The 24,569-nt window shown below is 39.0% G+C and overlaps 1 protein-coding gene across 6 annotated transcripts in view; it reads left to right on the forward strand.

Annotated features, from left to right (window-relative positions):
- The window catches only part of PHKB (phosphorylase kinase regulatory subunit beta), a 234,271-nt gene that overhangs the window by 744 nt on the left and 208,958 nt on the right, over window positions 1-24,569 (forward strand). Inside the window, exon 2 of one of the 6 annotated variants that reach the window (XM_062177427.1) lies at window positions 1,502-1,596. The exons of 2 other annotated variants lie outside the window; for them this stretch is intronic. In XM_062177427.1, the coding sequence (XP_062033411.1) occupies window positions 1,542-1,596 (55 nt within the window). In that variant the 5' untranslated portion in view covers window positions 1,502-1,541. Of the gene's footprint in view, window positions 1-718; window positions 1,597-24,569 lie in introns of all 6 variants that reach the window. 3 more of the 6 variants (XM_062177425.1, XM_062177426.1, XM_062177428.1) reach the window with 3 other exon arrangements.

Below are 24,569 nucleotides of genomic sequence, written 5' to 3' on the forward strand. Positions count from 1 at the left end.
CAAGTGTCCTGAGCTGCCTTGTTCCAATTGCAAAGTCACGACTTTGAAGTTAGCACTTGTGGCTGATAATTTCTCTTAGAGCTGAGATCCAGACTTTCCTTATCCCTAGCAGACTGGATACACTCTTGAATAAAAAGTGTGCCTGTAAACAGAAGTGGTGGCATGAAACACTTTGAATAAGGACTACTCTTTTAATGGATTGCTGGGATATGTCAGTATTGTGGGATGTGGAAGGCATCCCTAGGAAAATTAACTGCATTTGCATTGATAAATAAGACATTTCCTTCTCTGCTAATATGCTCCATTTATGTTTTGGGATTTTCAAGTTTATAAAGTTTTAGTTGTTTGGTCATGTTGACTTGTTTTTTTTTTAGACAACATATCTAATTTCATAAATCATAAACCCAATCTTTAATTAGAGTTCCTTTTTTATGTTGAAGTTTCAGCCTGGTTTTAAACCTTAATGAAGTTGTGCATTTATTTGCTTAGATTTGTAGTAAAACTACCACCTACAAAGTATGAAAGAATTTTTAAAAAATTAATCTATAACCATTACTGGGAATAGTCACTTTTATTTTTGTTTCAGAATTTTTCTTAAATTTTTTGTGACACAAAGAAATATTGAATTTGTCTACTCACAATGTGACTATCTGGGCTATGAACAAAGGGATTGGTTGATTATGTCTGGACAAAGAGAGTAACCAGAGTTTTCTTACAGGGAACTGAGCACACTGCCCCCAACATACTTTTATAGCATGTTTCTTTCCCTTTCATATGCACTTAGTTTACTTTCTCCTCTAGTCTTTACTTTGTTTCCTCTGTAATGCATGCCATCGCAGTAAGCTTTGAAAACCTTACTTTTCTTTTCTTATCAGAGAAAAACATCTCCTTTTATTTAACTGTTGATTTCAGTCACTGAAATCTAGTTTCAAATGCAAAGTAAAGTAGGTAGTATCAACTTTGGATGTTCCTCTGTGTTTACATCAGAGTAGAAAGCCATAACAGTTGAAGGCTTTCCTGCAAAGTAGTAATGTTTGAGATTCAGATTCTGCTATAACTGAAGTATGGATGATAAAGTTTCATGCCTAAGTCATCTACTCCCTGTGTCATTAAAAACCATCAATTTGATTGTTACTTTTAGTATATATAAACAGAAGTTTGTTTGAAGCCTGCACTAACCTGACTCTGGCATGTACTGCTCTGCAGAGTTCTGAGCATTGTTACATAGTAGCATAATTACTGCACAATAGAGGATGCTGCTCTCATGTAATGTGTAATAAGTGGATAGTACATATTTCATGCCTCCTCCAAATAAGCGTATGTAATTCATCAAAGGAAATCAAATTTTCAAGTCATAAAAGAGAAAATAAAATTACATAATGATCCTCAATTATTGCCTTTGTTGTGCACTGCATCGTGTTAATAACTGCTCACACTGCTTTCAATTAATCTAACGCTGATTGCTTCTAACCTTCACTAAACAGTTTTAAAATTGCTGTAGTTTAGCCTGCGGCGCTTATGATTAGAGTCAACAATTTGAAATGGCCAGCTCACCTGATGCAGTCGTCTCCTCTCCACGTGCTTTCTTAAGGTCTGGTAAGTGCGTAGACCCCAAAAGGGTCACTTGGTAATTTTAAACAGCTTGGTTTCTGAAGGTTGATCTCTCCCCAAGTTATCATTTTGGTTTTATTTCCTCAAGCCTGAGTACCATGTCTTCAAGTGTTAGGCTTAGGTTTGCATTGTATTTTGTCACCTTTGGTGTGTGCCTTGAAAAGTGCAGAGTGGAGCCCTTGCCCTAACACAAGATATTTGATCAGCGGAAGTTCTTTTGAGACTGGGAGCATGGCACTCATCTACCCTATTACCATTACTAGCCCAGGTCCAGACATGACTGTGCTGCAAAGCCATGTGCTTTCCACTCTGTCCAGTGTCAGGGTAGAGGGAGCTGTTGGCACAGTGGCTGTCAGATGTGCCCCCTTGTCCTCAGATGAGTGCACAAGATTTTGAAAACCATTTCAAATGGGTCACAGGCCCAGGATTGACCATGTATGGATTCCCATGAGGAATCCAGGACTTGTGGATGAATTCAGTCTTACTTTGCAGAACAACAGATAGGTTTTGTTAAATGGTCACATCTGAAATGAAGATTGAAGTCATTAGGTCCCTTTTTTGTAGTTTATGGCCCACCTTAGGCCGTTAAAAACCTGGGAGAAGTCAGTGTCACGAGCCTGCTTTGTGTCTCATGTCTCATGAAGCAGACCATTCATACCTCGGGATTCATTCACAGGTAAAAGTGAGATGAGCCTCCACCCCTCACCTCCCAAAACACAGTAAGAATGGAAAACTTTAATTTTGGCCTCACCATAGCCATTCAGAAATTGTTTCCCTCCTTATTTACATTTGTATTTCAAGTCATGTTTTGGCAAGATAGGAGAGACACATTTTGAAGAAAAGAAGTAGGAAGCAATTTAAGGAAGAATCAGTGAGTCAAACAGGAGAAAACAGTATTTGTAATTTTTATTTATTTATTTATTTATTTTTCTTTTTTTGACAGGCAGAGTGGATAGTGAGAGAGAGAGAGAGAGAAAGGTCTTCCTTTTTGCTGTTGGTTCACCCTCCAATGGCTGCTGCGGCCAGCGCATCTCGCTGATCCGAAGCCAGGAGCCAGGTGCTTCTCCTGGTCTGCCATGTGGGTGCAGGGCCCAAGGACTTGGGCCATCCTCCACTGCCTTCCCGGGCCATAGCAGAGAGCTGGCCTGGAAGAGGGGCAACCAGGATAGAATCCGGTGTCCCAACCGGGACTAGAACCTGGTGTGTCGGTGCCGCAAGGTGGAGGATTAGCCTGTTAAGCCACGGCGCCGGCCAGTATTTGTAATTTAGGAATGGAAATGATCCTTGTCTTTAGTTGTCATTTATTAAATGACAAAATAATTAAGCAACTCCAATTGATTAGTGATTTTGTCTTTGAATCAAAAGACTAAAAGGATGTGTATCTCTGGAGTGTGTTTGTTTTGTTCTGTTTAGCACCAAGCTCTGTTTTACATCTTGGCTAGCCTTCTAAGAGTTTGTTGGGTTTTCAGTGCCAGCAAAGTCATCCAGTAGTTGTGAAGAAATAGGATGCTTAAGATAAGCTTTTATGAATCAATGATTCTGAAAATTTCAAAGTGCGAGAACTATGCTTCGGCATTATATACTGTGTTTGAAGGCATATCCAAGAAGGTTTTCCAGTACCATATATTAAATTGAAATTGAATGCACCAAGAAGCAAACTAGAAAAGTACCAAACTTCAGTGTCCTAATCCATTTTTAACGAGTGGCTCTTCATAAATGGCTTTCAATGTTTATGCTTTTTTTTTGGGTGATTCCTCTAACCAAAACTAAAGAAGACTATAAAGTAATGCTTAAAACATTTGCCTGTTGAAATAAATAGTTCTCTGAGTGGTTTGTATTTGTAATTTATTTGCTAATTTAGAAATACTGTGTTTTTGTTGGAAATGATTTGTTTTCCCCTATTGTAATTCCTTGGATGTTATCATTCCAGAAGAGTGTTTTATTGCATGATTTCATTTAACAGTCATTTTAAAACATCTGCTGAGTTCACAGCTGAACTTTTTCACTTGTAGTCTTGGCTAGAAACTATCCAGTGTGCCAAAAATGAAAGCCAGTACCTTAATTTTTAGAAAATTAGTTTTCAGTATACCCGATTGTTTTATATAGTTTAACCCTCCTCGATATGTTTCTGGTTTGTATTTTCCTTTGTTTCTACTCTTTATAGAATTTAGTGTGAATCCTGTCTTTTTGTGTGTGTGTACTTGAATTGTGCTCTGACTACTGATGTGTCAGGAGGCGCTGTGGTTGAGTGTAATTTGTTTTGACTGCTTAAATCAGAGAGATCTCGATATCCAAGTTGTTCTTTAAAGAGCTTTGGAGTGAAATGTGCAAGGTGATGAATTTATAAAGAAATTCAACAAGCAAAGTAAGTGAAATAACTATTAAGGAAAGAATGGGGCATCCAATACCTCGGATTGCTTTCATTTCTCATGACCACTACAGTTATACAATATTTTAGGTTAGCAGAGTTGGCCAGTTGTAGCAATCACCTTGGCATTATGGTTCAGTTATGCACAGTGATGCTTGTATCATATTGTGATGAGATGAGAAGTGGCTTGGCTTTTGTTCTTGAATGGCAGAATAATTTGAGAAATTATTTCTTTTGAAAACAAATCATCAGCTTGGCTTCCTAAATTTATCAGCATCGGATTAAGTGGGCTTGAATTTTTTGCCTCTACTTATTTCTCTTTAGGTTCTTTAGTTAATTTTCTTTCAATTCAATTTAATGCATATATCAGTACTTGGTAAAATTCTATTGTGTATACTGGGCCAAACTCAACTTTTTTTTTCATTTGTCTGACACTGTTGTTTTTAGGCATTTGTATAGCAGTCTTGCTTACAACCTAATTTCACAAAGTTTTTGTGGCTTGAAGAAACCATAGACCTGCAGCTCCTGGTTTCTTGTAGGTTGTGAGACTCCCATAGCCTAATGAAATAGTATACATTTTGCATTCAGCTATACCCAGATCTAATGCTGGCTCTGACGTTTACTACCCATTTAATCCTGAGCAGGTTACTCTACATCTTCTTGAAACTAAACTTCCTTCTTTTAAAAATGAAGATCATAAAACTTACTTGGAGAGATTATTGTGCAGATTAAACAGTAATGTTTACATGCAAGCTGCTTGAGATTTAGTGCCTGCTCAACACATTTTAGTTTGTCTGTTACTTTAGAATATGTATATTTTACAATATTGCTGATGTAGATTAAAGTAAGACTTATACACACCCAGACATGCCTGCTTATGTTTCTCTTATTCTGGTATCTATCCTCAAAGTAGCCTTTTGATTCAGAAAACCTGTCATGTTAGAATATATTGAGCTTGAGTTGGATAAGCCAGAATCTATTATTAATAGAGCTGTACTGTTTAATGGTCCATTCCATTTTGTAATTTTAGCTCTCATTTTTCTCTAAATCTACCATATTTTTGTCAATAATCACTCTAAAGAAATTGTTACTGGCAGCTCCCATGGAAACTCCTATTAGCAGTAGGTAGAGCAGTTGTTATTTCATATATAGTCAGAAGATATTTTTGTCTTATATTGGGTGTGCAAAGGGTTTATTTCATATAGGATGGAATTTTTGGAAGCACTTATCAATTGTATCCTGCTGGGATCTCTGATGTCTTCTGCCTACATCCTACTCTGTTATCATTTAAGGTTTGGGTGATAGAGGCTGTCTGATACGATTTAGGTCTCCTGGCATGAGTCTTATTGCTCTTAAAGTGTGCACTTGCTCTGTGTCATTGTGTTCAGCCAAGAGAATGCTTCAGATTCCATGGGTGAAGTGGCTTCATGAGGAGTATGACTGCCTGTTCCACTGCTTTAGGTTGTTACCAAGTACTCATGTTGTATATTGTAAATAATGCAATTGCTATTCTTATGCTGTTTTATCTTCAGCCTTCTGTGAAATCAGGAAATGGAGAAATGGAGCTCCCCAGAATTACTGGTTCTGGTTCTGGTACAGATGCCTACTGAGATTTTCCAAACAAATATATGAAGGGCATCTCAAAAGATGTCATATTGTCTATTCTTCATGCCTCAAACAAGTTCTTCCTTAATATTTTCCATCTTGGTAAACTAAGCTGTTATTTTTCAGCTGTTCATGCTAAAAATATAGTGTTTATTACTCTTTTTCCTCTACCCCCTCTTTTTTTTCCGTTCATCTGTAAAGCTTTTCCATTGTGTCTTGAAAATGTGTACCAAATCTATCTGCTTTTCTGTAGCTGCACGTTTGCCTCCCTAGTCCAAGCCACTTCCATCTGTGGTCTGGGCTGCAGTATACTGATTGCCTATCTCTGCTTTGCTGCTTCACTATAATCTCTTCTCCATTCAGTAGGGGAAAGGATCTTTTAAAATGTAAACTAGATTATATCATTTTACTGCTAAAATCCTCCCATTGGATTCTTCATTATCGTAGCCTAGCATCCACAGTACCTTCTATTGGGTTATATACAGAACACCAAGTGACCTGGCTCTTTCCTGCATCTCTAGTTTGCTTCTTGGTGCATTCAATTTCAATTTAATATATGGTACTGGAAAACCTTCTTGGATATGCCTTCAAACACAGTATATAATGCCGAAGCATAGTTCTCTCTAAACTTGAAGTGGGGTTACATCTCAATAAATCCATTGTTAAATAAAAATATCTTGCCTTGAAATACATTTACTACAGTAAACTTAACCTAGCCTAGCCTGTTCGACCTAACATGTGCTCAGAGCACTTAGATTAGTTAGCCTACAGTGGACCAAGTCATCTAACACAAACCAATTTTATATTAAAGTACTGAGTCTCTCGTGTCACTTACTGAATACTTGTATTTGGAAACACTGGCAGCACAACTTGCTGTAGCATGTCGTGATCATGTGGCTGACTGGGAGCTGCAGCTTACTGCCTCTGCCCAGCGTTGTGTGAGAGCATCTTAGCTAGCCTGGGAAAAGATAAAAATTCAGGATTGGATATGTAGTTCTTAGAGAATGTAAATTTCTTTCACACCTTTGTAAAGTCAAAAAAATCATTAAGTTGAACCTCACTGAGTCAGAGAACACCTGTACATTATTCTGATGTTTGCAAGCTCACCGCCTGATGAGAACTTTTTGCAGAGCTCAGAGTGACTAGAGGTTTTACATACAAGCAAACTTTATCTCTGTCTCTCTCCTGGACTTCCCCTGTTGTATCCTACAGAATTTTCCTGCCTATGGTCATCATTTCCTATTACGTTACCTCCTAGTTAATACATCCTACAGGTTGCTGCCTGGATGATTTTTCTAAAACTAAGAACCAACCCTGTTACTCCTTTGCTTAATACCATGCATCAGCTCCCTGTGTCCCTCAGGGTTGGGGTAGGGACTTCAAAGAAAGTGACATTTAAGCTGAAGAAGGAAATAAGAGTCAAAGGGAGAAGTGAAGATGAGGCAGATCTGGGCTAGGATCCAGGCTCTCAACAGAACTGGGTTTTGTTTTTTGTTTTTCTGGGTTTTCTGAGAAGGCTGTTGTGGACATAGCATTTTGAATAACAGGAATGAGTGAGATCTCAAGGGCTAATATAGGCAAATGCCTTGGGCGTCATGAAGATATTTGGATTTTATTATAAAGGGAAGAGAAAGCCACTGAAAATATGAATAGAGGTATATTATGTGATTATTATTTTGTGGAGTTCTCTGACTACTTTGTAAAAAATGGATTGAAAAATGGGGGAAGGCAGGGAGCAGCCTGATAGCGTAAGTTGAGCCTTATGGCTCTCTGTTTAACACCTAGCACAGTGCCCCACAAATGGCACACTCAATCTGTATTTGGTGAGGAATGGCTGTGGAGGCAGATACTGATCATGTCACCAGTCTACCTTCAGAAAATGTGGCCACCTTGATTATGTGTAAGAATATATATAGTATGGAGCAGGCATCATGGCATAGCATATAGGACAGCCACCTGTAATGCTGGCATTCCATAATGGTGCTAGTGTGTGTTCTCGCTGTACCACTTCAGATCCAACTCACTGTTGATGGCCTGGGAAAACCAGCTAAAGATGTCCCAAGTGGCTCCTGGCTCCTGATAGTGGTTCTGGCTGTTGTGGTCATCTGGGGAGTAGACAGTCCATAGAAGAGCTCTCTCACTATCTCTCCCTCTACTTTTGTAACTCTGATATTCAAATAAGTCTTTTAAAAGGGAGTACATAGTAAAATCTTAGAAGCAGTTATTTTTATACCATTAGGATAATTTCTCTCCATTGGCTTTCTGCTTTTGATGAATAATCTGCAAAGTTGCACAAGGTACTGCCATGTCTTCATTTGATTTAGGATGAAAGCTATACCTACTAAAAGATAATAGGATTGTAGGAGATAAAAAAAAGTTTCTTTCTTTTTGATAAACACTTAAGCAGTTAGGATATGTCTCTTTTGGTACTGGAGTGGTCTCTCTCTTTTTTTTTTTTCTTTTATTTTTAAAAAAAGATTTATTTATTTGAAAGGCAGAGTCACAAAGAGAGAAGGAGGGAGAGACAGAGGTCTTCCATTCCTTGGTTCACTCTCCCAGTGGCCACAACAGCTGGAGCTGGGCTGGTCTGAAGTCAGAAGCTTCTTCCAGTTGTCCTACATGGCTGCAGGGGCCCAAGTTGCGGCTTTAGGCTATGGACTCTTTTTCTCATGAGGTCTTTAACTTACAGGGCATCTTATTTTCTGTAATTCATATCTAAACTTTTAATGGCCTCTGATTTAGGATGACTTCAGTCTCACCCTTTTAAAATTATTTCCTTCTAAATATGTTTCTGTCATGAATTTTCATCTGTGAAACCAAATTGAAGCTGCGCAAGTCTAACTCTTCAAAAATTAAGGCAGGAGATGAAACTTCTATGTTTACTGTGATATTTGATTTTAAGTGTTTTGATTTAAGTACTTACAGATATATTTTGAAGATGGGACTTTTGGCTCATAGGGTATTTTCCTCTCTCTTCTATAATTTGACCATAAATCTTGCCATCTTAATGTAAGTAGCCTTACTATTTATCTCTCCTTGGGAAAAAAATAATGTACTTAATAGGTTTTAAATAACAATATGCTATGCCTAAATGATTCTAATGTATAGACTGTTCGATCACTGTTGACCACTTAGATGCTACAGATATGGTTAGGTGACTTCATCTGGAAATTTGTAGTTAGAAACATGGAGCTATAGATACAACGCATTGTGCATCATGAGGCTTTGCTAAGTGTAGGCAATAAAGCCAACCCCTTGAGTGGCAATACTTTTCACTCAGCAAATGTCCATGCTTCTAAATAATGCTTAAAAATATATATTATTTTAAAAATAATCATTTAAACATAATTTTATTTGATACTATGGTAAGCATTGATAGACAGCATTAATTATTATCATTGGTGTTTTTTTCTGCTTTGTCAGACTTTTCCATTTGGTTTGGGCTCCTTTTTTTTAATATGGTTTGAATAGCATGTTGACTTTACAATCTTAGACCTTTACCTTTTATTTTGTGTTAAACAACTTTAAATGGTCCACTGAGAACAAAGAAATTTCCATGTTAAATATTGTTAATATAGATGTATTTAAAAATAAGGGCTTGTCTACTTATTTTACATATTTCTGAAGGTAGTTTGTTTTGTGAAGTCTTTTTATGAGTTTTTATCTATTGTTATCAATTCAAGGATCCTCTTGTTATTTTATTTTCATGGAAATACACAATGAAGCTCAATTTGTTATACCCACTTAATCTCAATTCTCAATAGCTTAGCTTGTAGCTTTGATAATCATTTGCTTAAGCGACTGCAATGATAAAAAAACCTAGCAGAATATACAGTTAATTAATATAATTTGAAAGAATCAAAACTATTTGAGGGTTAGAATTTATCTATGGATTCCTTTTCCTGCTTTATTTCACTATAATTTTTTTTTTTTTTTTTGACAGGCAGAGTGGACAGTGAGAGAGAGACAGAGAGAAAGGTCTTCCTTTTGCCGTTGGTTCACCCTCCAATGGCCGCCGCGGTAGCGCGCTGCTGCCGGCGCACCGCGCTGATCCGATGACAGGAGCCAGGTGCTTCTCCTGGTCTCCCATGGGGTGCAGGGCCCAAGGACTTGGGCCATCCTCCACTGCACTCCCTGGCCACAGCAGAGAGCTGGCCTGGAAGAGGGGCAACCAGGACAGGATCGGTGCCCCGACCGGGACTAGAACCTGGTGTGCCGGCGCCGCAAGGCGGAGGATTAGCCTAGTGAGCCGTGGCGCCGGCCTATTTCACTATAATTTTTAAACCTAAAAGACCAAATTCAAGCATTTCCTAAGTCTTTTATTTTGCCTTTTAATCATTTCTTTAATATTTCCTTCCCTCTGCATTCCTGCTGTCTCTGTCTTAATTTAAGACCCTGCAGTGGGGCTGGCATTGTGGCGTGATGGATTAAGCCACTACCTGGGATGCCAGCAACCCATATGGGCGCAGGTTCCAGCCCCTACTGATGCAATTCCAATTCAGCTCCCTGCTAATGTACCTGGGAAAGCAGTGGAGAATGACCCACATGCTTGGCTTCCTCCCTGACAGAGGAGACCTGGATGAAGCTCTTGGCTCCTGACTTCAGTGTGGCCCAACCCCGGCTGTTGCAGGCATTTGGGGAGTGAACCAGTGGATGGAAACTATCACTCTGTTTTTCCTTTCTTTCTCTGTAACTCTACCTTTCAAATAAAAATCATTTTTTAAAAGACCCCACAATGGTTATTTTGACCCAAATTGAACTCTTTTGCCTTCAGATTGCCTTCAGACTGACCTTTCTAAGGTTTGGATCATAAGACACTCTGTTACCTAAAGGATAAAATGCAGATATGGCACCTGCTGTTTAGTGTCCCCCACTGTTGGACTTCCAGCCTCCTTTCTTATTTACAGACTCTGCTGCAGCATTGTAGGTGTACCTGCAGCTCACAGATGGGTCACTGTCTTTCTGGCTTCTGCACCTTTATCATGAGATTCCTTCTGTATTATATAGCCTTTCTTTCTTTCTTTCTTTCTTTCTTTCTTTCTTTCTTTCTTTCTCTCTCTCTCTCTCTCTTTCCTTCCTTCCTTCCTTCCTTCCTTCTTTTTTTTTTTTTTTTTTTTTTTTGACAGGCAGAGTGGACAGTGAGAGAGACAGAGAGAAAGGTCTTCCTTTGCCATTGGTTCACCCTCCAATGGCCGCTGCAACCGGCGAACCGCGCTGATCCAAAGCCAGGAGCCAGGTGCTTCTCCTGGTCTCCCATGCAGGTGCAGGGCCCAAGCACTTGGGCCATCCTCCACTGCTCTCCCGGGCCACAGCAGAGAGCTGGCCTGGAAGAGGGGCAACCGGGACAGAATCCGGCGCCCCGACCGGGACTAGAACCTGGTGTGCCGGCGCCGCAGACGGAGGATTAGCCTATTGAGCCTCAGCGCCAGCCTACATAGCCTTTCCTTGTAAGCTTAGTGCACTTGATAATCTTTGATTTTGCTCCACTGATCTGTTATCTTTACATATTTTCTGATAACCCACTTCTCTGCATCCCAGGTTTCAATTAATTGCTCTATTGAGTCCCCTGGCACTTTATACATGCTTCTTTTACCTATAATTTCACTGACTACTTGTAGGTAGCTATGGATCTGTTTCCTTTCCTAGACTGTAGAATTTGTTTGGTTAGGGACCAAGTCTATTGCAGCTTTGCATCAATAGCCCCCATATGGGGCTTATCACTGAGGACTGAAAATTGAATAAGAAGAAAACTTGAATGAAGTGGTGAATGGAATCATACTAAAGGAATTCATGCAATTTTAATACAAAATTAACTTTCTAGCACCCTATGTTGTTTAATCATTTCACCTATTTATTTGGTAAATGAAATTTGGTGGGGTTTCTTTCTTTCTTTTCTTTTTTTTAAATAGAACATATTTTCATGGTAAAAGAATTCCCCCACTGCTCAATGCAAAACATTTAAAATTCAGGTTGCAAAAAAAAAAAAAAAGTAATAAATTAAGCAAAATAGTGCCTGAGTGCATAACAGCTTTTTGACTTGTTGATCTCTTAAACTTGGTGTTCCTTAAACTGTGAACAGAATCTCTAAGGCCAAACAGCATGACCCTGACTGATTTTGCACCATGGTTAAAAGCCTTGAACAATCTCTGTATACTGACTTTTGCCTTTCCAAAAGGGAAAATAGAAGAAATCACATCTTTTGTTCATCTACATTTTTATCAAATATAAGTCTTCCACACATCCAGAAGGTCAACATTATTTAATTTAAAAGGCCTTGTGTATCTGCATAGACTTACCTAAGGTACCAGAGATTTTGAACTTGGCATTTAAATTCCAGAAATATGATAATAAAAGAGTGTAAGATGATACACTTTTAAATGAAGTTGAGAAAAATCAACATCAAGGATAAGTATAAATTTTTTCAGAATAAGAAATGATATAGGGACCAGCATTGTGGCATGGTTGATAAAGCCTGCAACATTGGCATCTTATGGGTGCTAGTTTCTGTCTCGACTGCTCCACTTCCGATCCAGTTCCCTGCTGATGATCTGGGCAAAGCAATAGAAGATGGCCAGGTGTTAGGGCTCCTGCCACCACTGTGGGAGACCCTAGTGAAGCTTCTGGCTCCCGGCTTTAGCCTGGCCCAGCCTTTGCTGTTGTGGCCATCTGGGGAGTAAACCAGTGGACAGGAAATCTCTCCTTCTCTCTCTGTCTCTCCCCAGAAACCAAGCATACTTCAGTGTTTAATCTTCTATTCTAAGTTGTACTTACGAAATGCATGAAGTTTGTATTCCTTAAATAAAAGGTTTCTGGGGGGAAAAAAATCCTAGCTATTCTACTTTCTAGGGGTGTGACCTTGATTGAGTCACTAAACCTGGTGTTATTTTAATCTTTAAATGACAATAATAATGATGGGACTCCAAAGTAGGGTTATTGTGAGGATTATATGAAACTATGTCTATAAATTTGTCAACATAGTACTTTGTACAATGTAAATGCTTACATAATGCTGGTTTTTTTTATTCTGATATTGCTAATATTGAATTATTCTTTATCTGTTTTAGCTCTTTGGTTAAGCAGACTAATGTGTTTATCTTCAGTCCTTTATGATGGGTATTGACAGACTCACTAAGCATGATGTTGTAGGCAAATCTGTGAAGAGATCAAAGTAATTAATGTAAATTTCAAATAAAATAAGTATCAAATAAGGAGTGTAGAGCTCTTGTTTCTGGTGCTGGTTCTGCTCTTTTTTTAAGATTTTATTTATTTGAGAGGTAGAGTTACAAACAGAGAGAGGGAGAGACAGAGAGAAAGGTCTTCCATCCACTGTTTCACTCCCCAAATGACGGAAACAGCTGGAGCTGGGCTGATCTGAAGCCAGGAGCCAGTAGCTTCCTCCATGTCTCCCATGTGAGTGCAGGTGCCCAGGTACTTGGGCCTTCTTTCACTGCTTTCCCAGGCTATAGCAGAGAGCTGGATTGGAAGAAGAACAGCTGGGACACGAACTAGCGCCCATATGGGATGCCAATGCTGCAGGTGGAGGCTTAGCCTGGTACACCACAGCCCCGGTTCTACTCTTGACTAGGTCTGCACTTTGTGAATTTCCTCCATAATATGAGAGACTTAGTCTAAATGTTTGTTATTCCATTCTGTTTTAAAATAGTATGTTACTCAATCACAGATTGTCAGGTGGAGCAGAGGAAAATAGTCATAGGATTTTAAAGCCTATGCTGGGTGATTTTACAATCCATCTTCCAAGATGGGGAATTGGTTAGAATTGCTTAGAGTTGAGGTAATGAGACAACAGATTTGGATTTGTCAGCACCCTGATGCAAGGGTCTTGAAGCAAGCTTTGAGGAATAAGATGCTGGTCTTTTTTTTTTTTTTTAAGATTTTATTTATTTATTTGAGAGGTAGAGTTACAGAGGGAGACAGAGAGAAAGGTCTTCCTTCCATTGGTTCACTCCCCAAATGGCCGCAACAGCTGGAGCTATGCTGATCTGAAGCCAGGATCCAGGTGCTTCTTCCCAGTCTCCCACATGGGTGCAGGGGCCCAAGCACTTGGGCCATCTTCTACTGCTTTCCCAAGCCACAGCAGAGAGCTGGATTGGAAAGGGAGCAGCTGGGACTAGAACCGGCGCCCATATGGGATGCAGGCACCGCAGGCAGAGGATTAACCTACTGCACCACAGCACAAGCCCCAAGATGCTAGTCTTGATAGTCATTCTTTTATGGTTGGTTCATGGTCTTTACTTTCTTGGGGTTGTAGAGTTGGCTTTTCCTAAGAAAACTTGACTGCTATTTGATTTTGATCTCTGGCTTTTTCAGCATCTCACACCCTGGATTCCTCTTTCTGCCCTCTTCTTACTTTTTTCACGATAGAACCCTGAACTCCCTAAAATGCAGATTATGAATCAGCAGGTCTGGGATTAGGCTTGAGCGTCTGCAGTGCTAGCAAGTTCAGAGGCAAGGACCTTGCTACTGGAGGATGGCCTGCACTTTAATCACACTATTTTTTGTTGAACTTCCTCATCTCTTCTCTGTAGATGTTAGGCTTTGAAGTAAGCATCCTCACTTTTCCAGGCTTTACCTTAGCCTTTGAATAAATATGTCATTATCTGCATCCCTAATTCCCATTGAGCACAACTCATACAAATTGCTTTGTGTGACTGGGGCTGTTCCTGCAACCTCTTTTCACTGAAAGTGCTCTCTGCTTCTGCCAGTTATTGGTCTGCTTCAGGCTCTGACTTCTGACCTTTTACTTAGCTGAGCTCAGTTCAGGGATTCCATTTTTAAGCGATTGCTGTATATCAGTGACACATGAGGGAGTTGTGAAAAAGCTAATGGAAAACTCATGTTATGAAAAAAACAATGCATGGGTTTAAAAAATTTTTTGCAAAAAATTATCTTTTAATTTTATTTTCCATGAACTTTTTGAGTACCTTTGTAAATTTAATTTTCAAACAAATGCTATTGGAAATGATGGTATCTTCATGTCTGTTTCTGGGTCTTTCCCATACATGATTACAGTGAAATAGTAGTGGTCCTTTCCATGTTCCAAAAGATCATGTGGGGAGCTCATTTCAGTGGGGAGCTCTTCTTTAGGACATAATGACTGCTTCCATTTTCAGGGAGTTTCCTAGCCAATTGAATGGAAATGAGAGGAATAACTGGTCAGCACTGGAAGTTAAACTGATCTTCAAACAACCCTCTTCCCTCCCTCATCCAAATCAAATTGTTTTTCCTACCAGTATCTTTGGAAAACTGAAATCGTGGTTGCTTGAAGGTCTTTGAAGAGGTTGTGGAGGAAAGGGAGCTAAGATTCCTTCTGCCTTCTTTCATATCTCATGCAGTTCATACTTGAAACAGAATGATGCCAGTAAACACTGGCTGTAGAAGTCCTTTTTTCCTAGCTCCCCTTGTAAGATAGCACTTAACAATCATAGAATGAACAAAAAATTGAGACAGGTATTTCAAGTACAGTAATTTTCTTTGAAATGTGGAGGAAACAGCAAGCAGACTTTAGATTAACTACAAAAAAAACTTACAAGTTCAAGGCTGATTTCCATTATAGTTTAATGTTACAGAAGTAATTTAGTTTCGTTTGTAGTACTACAAGCTGAATACCTTAAATATCTGCTGTCATGATTCTAGTTTTCATTTCAATTTTTTGCTACAATGAAATCTTTATAACTAAATTATAATGCAAATTAAAGTACAGCAAAAATTTTAATAGCCTCAGTGTTCATCCAGAGTCACATTCTTTCACTTTTATATTACATAAAAAACTAATAGTCCGTGAGAAATGATAAAGTTAAGTTATACTTAGAATAGACATGAAAATTTTAAGCCAAACTACATGGTTTGAATAGTTTATGATGAATTAAAACTGAAAGCATATCTATGTTTGTGGATTAATTTACATTTTTATATCTCCACTCTAGTGTGGGTGTGGTAGTCTAATACTCATCCTACACTTCTAAATGAGCAATTTAATTCTACTTCCAAAGGTCTCCCGTAGAGAGTTGGCTCTGGATAGGCTTGGAGATTGTTACTTATTGGTGAAACTAAGCTTAGCTCCGAATAATCATCCTTGAAAAATAATCATTCAAGTTTTCCTTGAAGACCTGTTAGTATCACTCCTGTGTTGCACACGTTCATATGTGAGTGAATCTATTCTCTCTCTTCCACTGGACTGTTCCTCTGGCATGGTTAGAGAAAGTGGTAATCTTGGTTTTCTACAGGTCTTGCACATAGGCACTGAAGTATCCATAGCTACTTTAATACCACATTTATTCTTGTCAATTATCTTTTTCCACTTCTTGGAAACTACTGATTATATAATTTACTAATTTAAAAATCACTGTGTGGAACATCTATCCTTGCATCAAACAAGAGGATTCTGAAATTAACCTAACAAACCCGATTAGTCTAGCATTCTTTGTTTAGAATTTATGCCCAGTTTTGTCCGAAGTAGTGGAGGAGATAACATTTTAAGGTGGAAAAAAGAAACAATTTTTTTTAATAGTTTATTTGTTTATTTGAGAGTTGGAGTTAATGAGAAGGATATGCAGAGTCAGAGAGAGAGAGAGAGATCTTTCATCTACTGGTTCACTTCCCAAATGGCTACAATGGCCAGGGCTTTCTTCTGGATCTGCCACGTGGCTGCATGGGCCCAAGGACTTGGTCCATCATCTGCTGCTTTCCCATGTGTGTTAGCTGGGAGCTGGATGGGAAGTGGAGCAACTGAGACTCACATCAGAGCCCATATAGGATGCTGGCACTGAAGGTGGCGGCTTTACCTGCTATGCCACAGTGCCAGCCCCAGTGATTAATATTTCATATGTACTATCCCAGTTACCTTACTTAATGTATTTCCCTTAAGTCTCGCCAAAAACCCTATGAGGTTGTATAATTTCTCCCATTTTATAGATGCGATCACCTAGCTCAGAGAAAAAGTCCCAAAAGTTGCAAAATAATATAGCTGTGATATTGCAGATCAATTCTTTCAAAACCCATGTCGTATCTAGAGGCTCTTAAGTGTTAAGACAATCCTGCTCCAAAAGTTTTTTGTTACTCTGGGAGTCCAGGTGTAGCAGGTGATCTTTCTTTTACTGAATTGAACTGTGGGTCTAACCTTATTCACTGAAGCGTGAATGGATTCCATACAAGAAAGATTGTCTAGGCAATGATTACGTTATGCATGTGTCCTTTCAAAAGGCAAGTTCTTCATCAGACCCCCAGGACAGAATTGGAGCAAATTACTAAAATCTAGCATAGAAGTATTGAAGTATAGCACAGAAGTGTCAGTGCCATCTCGTCCCTGTTATACTTAGCCAGTGATCTAAACTTTGCTACATTTGATGGAAAGAAAATTAACTAGCATTCATTACCTATAAACTCTATATTATCCTTCAGAAATTGTCTCATTTTATTTGGGCTATAGATATTTTTATGATTAAGTTAAATTTGCTAATTCATAGCTTATTTTGTTTCCTGAAAATTTATATTCAAAACTTAATTCTGTTCACATCTATTGTGCAAAGTGGTCTCAGAGCTATTTTTAATTAGCGATAAAATTCATATTAAATGCACCATTGGATTTTGCTAAGTCAGTAACCTAGACCAAGTGAACTGAGTTCTCTTTCGCTTTCCCTCCCTTCTTCTCAGAATTTTAAAAATCCAAAAAATGATACAGCCAAATACCTAATAGTATTTTTTTCCTCCTTAGAAAAACAGAAGGACATAATAAAATTATGTATATTTCTTAAAAAGTATTGAGAATGGTACACAGTGAAGTTCTTTTCTCCTCAATGTAGTTCGGTTAACATTGAACTAAGGCTCTATCATTTAAGTGTTAGAAGTTTGGAATTAAAAATTTTCACTTGTGATATACGTGTGAAATGATGATCTTGGGTTTCTCTTAAGAAATTATGAATGTTTAGATTAATATTATCCTTTATAAAGCAAACTACTTTAAGGCTACATACATTTATTCTAGTGATGTGTTGCTGCCATTGCTCAAATTATTTTTTACTCATCCTCTTTTATGATTTTATTTATAAGCAAAGGACAAAATGGAACAAGTTGATTTACTTATGGTTGCAATTTATGTTATCGGTGAGTGGATTGTACTTAACTTCATTTATCCTCATGAATCACATTATTTATAGCAACTGATTCCAAGTACTTCAGGCAAAGTTTAGGCATCAGAGAATAATGATTTTGTTTATTCAATAAATGTTTATTAAGCACTTGCTAAGTGCCAGGCAGTTGTTGGTACCTGGATTACTGCAGTGAATAAAACAACTGTTAAGACTGTTCAATAACTTGTGCTACCTGAGATGTATTTCCCCCTGGTAAAAGAGTTCTAAAAAGTTTTTGGAGCCGGCGCTGCAGCTCACTAGGCTAATCCTCTGCCTGCGGCGCCAGCATCCCGGGTTCTAGTCCCGGTTGGAGCGCTGGATTCTGTCCTGGTTGCTCTTCTTCCATTCCAGCTCTCTGCTGTGGCCCGGGAAGGCAGTGGAAGATGGTCCAAGTGCTTGGGCCCTGTACCGGCATGGGAGACCAGGAGGAAGCACCTGGCTCCTGGCTTCAGATCCGCACGGTGCGCCAGCCGCAGTAGCGCGCCGACCATAGCAGCCATTTGGAGGGTAAACCACCGGAAGGAAGACCCCACCCCCCACCCCCCTCTGTCAACTCTGCCTGTCAAAAAAAAAAAAAAAAAAAGTTTTTGGAAAGATTGGAATAGTTGGAATACAACTTTGACCTCACCAAAATTATACAAAATCATAGTACATAGCAAAGTACTCTACTGGACTATAAATAAGAAGGGAAAATGAAAACACTAATTGAGTGATTGGTATGGTAAGGTCAACACATGAAACATCAACTGGATTTAATGTCCTTAAATAGATTTTATAGGATATCCTCCTCCTCTAAAGGTCACTGAAAGAACTTAATACCTTTTTATTAAAAGTAAAATGAAAATGGTGGAATGGCCTTTTCACATCTTATTTGGATAAGTTGAATAGGCAAATTTTATTTCTTTTTTATAAAGTTGTGTTATTCATATTTGGCATTTTATATTTTACATTTAAAGCTTTTTTATCAACTAGCTATCCACTTGGGAGAAACATATAGACTTAAAATCTTGAGAATTCAAATGAGCTGTAATAATAACTAAGAGGTGTTGGGTAAAAGTATGTATGTGTGTATTTGTCTATATCTAATTTTGGAATAGTCTAATATTTAAGGTAGAAAATGAGAATAAGGATTTAGGGCTCTTAACTCTTTTTTTTTTTTAAACAAATGGTTCTTTTCTTTTTTTAAGATTTATTTATTTATTTGAAAGTCAGAGTTACACAGAAAGAGGAGAGGCAGAGAGAGAGAGAGAGGTCTTCCATCCTCTGGTTCACTCCCCATAAGGCCACATGGCCGGAGCTGTGCCGATCTGAAGCCAGGAGCCAGGAGCTTCCTCGGGGTCTCCCACATGGGTGCAAGGGCCCAAGGACTTGAGCCATCTTCTACTGCCTTCCCAGTCCATAGCAGAGAGCTGAATCGGAAGTGGAGCAGCTGGGTCTCGAACTGGTATCCATATGGGATTTTGGCACTTTAGGCCAGGGTGTTAACCCGCTGTGCCACAGCGCCAGCCACTCTTAACTCTTTTCAGTAAAGGACTTTTTACTGTATGGTATAAGGAAAAAGGCACACATGTTGTTTGTATTCAGAGAGCCTTATGTTCAAAGTCCAACTTTCATTTGATAACTTCTCTGTTCCTCACTTTAATAACAACCTCATAGCTTTGTCAGAATAATAAAATGAGATAATGTTTCTGAACTAACAATGTACAATGTGTAGTAGGTAAGCATTCAAATTTTCTTTTCCCATTTAGAAACTTAATGCCAGTAAAAATGACTGCTTTCTTAATAATATTTAGACGATTGATATGAGGGTACTTCAGAAAGTTCTGGAAAATGCCCATTATTTTCAATAATATTTTTCTATGAACTTTCTTTTTTTAAAGATTTATTTATTTTTATTTAAAAGGCAGAGTTACAGAGAGAGAGAGTCAGAGACATCTTTTCATGTGCTTGTTCACTCCCCAGATGGCTGCAACAACTGGGACAGGTTCAAGCTGGGAACCAGGAGCTTCTTCCAGGTCTTCTACGTGGGTACAGGGGCCCAAGTACTTGGACCATCTTCAGCTGCTTTCCCAGGCACATTAGCAGAGATCTGGATTAGAGTGGAGCATCCAAGACTTGAACCAATATCCTTATGGTATGCAGATGTTGCAGGTGCAGCTTAACTTGCTATGCCACAATGCTGGCTGCTCTGTGAGCTTTTTGAAGTCCCTTCATATAAAGTAAAAATCACTCTCCTGGCCGGTGCCACGGCTCCTAGGCTAATCCTCCGCCTTGCGGCGCCGGTACACCGGGTTCTAGTCCCGGTCAGGGCGCCGGATTCTGTTCTGGTTGCCCCTCTTCCAGGCCAGCTCTCTGCTGTGGCCAGGGAAGGCAGTGGAGGATGGCCCAAGTGCTTGGGCCCTGCACCCCATGGGAGACCAGGAGAAGCACCTGGCTCCTGCTATCGGATCTGCGCGGTGTGCCGGTCGCAGCGCGCTGGCTGCGGCGGCCATTGGAGGGTGAACCAACGGCAAAAAGGAAGACCTTTCTCTCTCTCTCTCTCGCTCTCACTGTCCACTCTGCCTGTAAAAAAAAAAAAAAAAAAAAATCACTCTCCTGTTATTAGTGCTAATCTTTCAAATTTAGTGTTTTTTTTTAAAAAATTACAAGTACCTAGATATTTATATATGTATATGCATTTACTAATATCACATGTATAGCTATATTTATTGCTCACCTTTGTAGCATGTAGGATCATGCTGTACATGTCTTGTGGTAAGGTGTTACATTTGTCACACTATGTTTTTATGATCTTGATACACAAATGGATCTGCCTTGAGGTCTCATCAAATGGAGGCATTGATTCATTGATTCACCCTCTATTTAGGACACATTTGTTCCTTAATGTTTTAAATTTATGTGCATGATGGAATTGAGGGGAAAAGAAAATCATAGTTTAAGTTTTATTTTTTAAAGAGATATTGGTGAGCCTGAAGATACAAAAATGCTGAGTCATATATAATGTACTCAAATATTTTAACTGTAAAAATTAACATATATCTATTCTAAAGTGATTAAGATGAGTTTTCCAACTCATCTAGTCATGGAAATTTTGCCTGGGAGGTGAGACTTTGTTATCAAATCAGGGGAACTGGTGGCTCAGTGACAGGAGATATGTATCCTGTGAGAATTAATTTGTATACAAGTCATCAGGTCTCCTGAAACATATTTTTACCAGCTTCTTTCCTTCTATTCCTGCCTTCATACTAAAAATCTACTGCCATCTGCCATAATCTATCTCTGTAATTGACCAGCTTCCAATGTAGTATGGGAAATAACACATTAATCTTGCATGGAAAATAAAATGTATAGTGATAGCAAGAGCTGCTACATGCTGTAATGATACAGAGAATGGAAAAATTAATTATGCCTTTTGGAAATTCAAGAATCCCTTCCTTACTCATCTGAATCACCCACTTCAATAAATATTTATTGAGAATTTCCTATGCATCAGTTGAAAATGTTTTGGAGTAACTTATTCCTTCTCTAATAGCATTTTTCAAGTTTCTGTAGGAATAATGGGAATTTTTAAATGAATAAATTATCATCATTTAACTTTTTTATTTAAATTTATTTTATTTAAATTTATTAAATTTTATTTAAATTTAAAATTTATTTAAAATTTTTTTTGAAAGGCAGAGTTAGAGAGAGAGAGAGAAAGAGAGGTCTTCCATCCTCTGGTTTACTCCTGAAATGGCTTCAATGGCCTGAGCTGGACCAATCTGCAGCCAAGAGCCAGGAGCTTGTTCCAGGTCTCCCATGTGGATGCAGGGGCCCAAGGACTTAGGCCATCTTCTACTGCTTTTTCCCAGGCCACAACAGAGAGCTGGATTGTAAATGAAGTAGCTGGATCTCGAACTGGCGTCCATATGACATGACAGCGCTGCAGGCTGGGACTTTAACTCACTGTGCCATAGTGCCAGCTCCTCAACTTTTTTGATAATCCAAACTCCCTCTATCCCTCCCATTCCTCCTGGTAATCCTTATATCTAGCAATTAACATTCTGTGTTCAACTGAGGATTTTTGTTTGTTTTTTGGAATTCTCACAAATGAGGGAGAATACAATGTCCTGTCTTTCTGTGTCTGGCTAACTTCATGTCTTCCAGTTCCATCTATTTTACTGCAAATACAGGATTCATTCTTTTTATGGCTGAATGCTATTCCATTGTGTGTATATACAGTATGTTTTTTTATTCTTCTGATTGATGGACACCTTAGTTGAATCCCTGTCTTTCTTGTCATGAGTAGTGTTGCTATACAAATGGGGTAGCAGCTATCTCTTTGACAGAAGGTTTTCATATCTTTTGGGTATATAACCATTAGAACAATTGCTGAATTATATGGCAGTTTTATTTCTGGGTTTTTAAGAAATCACCAGTGTTTTTCACAGTGGTTACATTAACTTACATTCCAACCAATAGCATATATTAGTTCCCCTTTTCTACATCCTCAGCAGCATTTGCTGTTTTCTGTCTTTCTGATAAAAGCCATTCTCTCAAGGGTGAGATGATAACTCATTATGGTTTGATTTGCATTTCCCTGACAGCTAATGATATTCAGCACTTTTTTATACATTTGTTGACCATTTGTATTTCTTTCAGAACTGTCTATTCAGTCCCTCTACCCATTTTTTAAATGGATTGGTTGTATTTTCTATTGTCAAGTTTTTGAGTTCCTTATATATTTTGGGTGTTGATCCTTTGTCAGATGAATAGCTTGCAAATATTTTCTCTCATTCTGTGAAATTTGTCTTTTTTCTGTTGTTTCCTTTGCTGTGCATGGGCTTCTGAGTTTGATATAATCCCATTTGTCCCGTTTTGCTTTTGTTGCCTGAGCTTTTTGGAGTCTTACACAAAAAATTATTGCTTACACCAAGACTTCAAGTGTCTTGAAGTGTGTCCCCTGTTTTCTTCTAACAATTTCATAGTATCAGGACTTACTTTATGTCTTTGATCCATCTTGAGTTGATTTTTCTATGTGGTCAGATATGGGGACCTAATTGCATTCTTCTACATATGTATGTCCAGTTTTGCCCGCACCTTTTATTGAAAAGACTCTCCTTCTTCAGATGTTCTTGGTACCTTTGTCAAAAATCAGTTGGCCATATATATGCGGATTTATTTCTGGAATCTGGAATGTGTTCTTTTTTTATTGATCTCTGTGTTAGTTGTTTTTTTTTTAGGCAGAGTGGACAGTGAGAGAGGTAGAGACAGAGAGAAAGGTCTTCCTTTTACTGTTGGTTCACCCTCCAATGGCCGCTGCGCCAGCGCGCTGTGGCCGGCGCACTGCACTGACTCGAAGCCAGGAGCCAGGTGCTTCCCCTTGTCTCCCATGTGGGTGCAGGGCCCAAGGACCTGCTCTCCCGGGCCACAGCAGAGAGCTGGCCTGGAAGAGGAGCGACCGGGACTAGAAGCCAGTGTGCCGGCGCCGCAGGCGGAGGATTAGCCTATTGAGCCGCGGCGCCGGCCTCGTACACTTTGAAATCAGATATTTTGATTCCTGCAGCTTGGTTGTTTTTTTTTTTTTTTTTTGCTCAAGATCATGTTGGCTATTATGGGTTTTTTGTGATTCCATATGTATTTTAGGATTTTTTTTTTAATTCTTATGGAATGTAAATGATATTTTGATAAGGATTGCATTAAATCTGTAGATTAGGAAATATGGAAAAATTTTTAAATGTTTGCTTATTTATTTGAAAGGCAGAGTTAAAGAGAGAGAGAAATAGAGAGAGATGGAGAGATATCTTCCATCCACTGGTTCACTTCCTAAATGGCTCCAACTGTTAGAGCTTGGGCTGATCTCCAGCCAGGAGCCAGGAGCTTCTTCGAGTCTCCCATGTGGGTGCAGGGATCTAAGTACTTGGGCTGTCTTCTACTGCTTTCCCAGGCCAATAGCAGGAAGCTGGATTGGAAGTTGTGCAGCTGGAACTTGAACCAGCACCCATTTGGGATGGTGGTGCTGTAGGTGGTGGCTTTATGTGCTACACCATAGCGCTAGCCCCAATATGGAAATTTTAATGATAGTAATTCTTCCAGTCCATGGGTAAAGAGTATCTTTCCTTTTTTTTCTGTGTTCTTGATGCTTTCATTTTCTTTTTAAAGACTTATTCATTTATTTGAAAAAGAGACACCTTCTAAAAACTGGTTCATTCACCAAATGGCCTCAACAGCCTGAGCTTGTCCAGGCTACAGCCAGGAGCCTGGAACTCCATCTGGGTCTTTCACATAGGTGGCAGGGTACAAGTACTTGGCCTGTCTTCTGCTGCTTTCCTGGGCAAATAGTGGGGAATATGATTGGAAGTGAAACAGCCAGGATTTGAACCTGCACTCCAGTATGGGATGCCAACATCATAAGCAGCCAGTTAACCTGCTCTGCCACAATGCTGGCCCCCCTTGATGATAGGTTTCAATAGTGTTTTATAATTTTTATCATAGAGGTCTTTACTTCTTTGGTTAAATTTTTTCCTAAATATTTCATTTTTTGGTAACTATTGTGAATGGAGGATTTCTTTCTTAATTTCTCTTTCAGCAAGATGATTATTGATATATAAAAATGCTACAATTGGGGCCTGCATTGTGGCATAGTAGGTAAAGCCACTGCCTGCAAGTGCCAGCATCCCATATTCGTGCCCCTGCTGCTCCACTTCTGATCCAGTTTCCTGCTAATGGCCTGGGAAAAGCAGTGGAAGATGTCCCAAGTGTTTGTGTCCCTGCCACCCATGTGGGTGACCCAGATGAAGCCCCTGGCTTCAGCCTGATCTACCAGGCCACTGCAGCTATTGGGCAGTGAAGCAGTGGAT

The sequence above is a fragment of the Lepus europaeus genome, chromosome 19 (genome assembly GCF_033115175.1).
Source record: "Lepus europaeus isolate LE1 chromosome 19, mLepTim1.pri, whole genome shotgun sequence".
In the NCBI taxonomy this organism is placed as follows: Eukaryota; Metazoa; Chordata; class Mammalia; order Lagomorpha; family Leporidae; genus Lepus; species Lepus europaeus.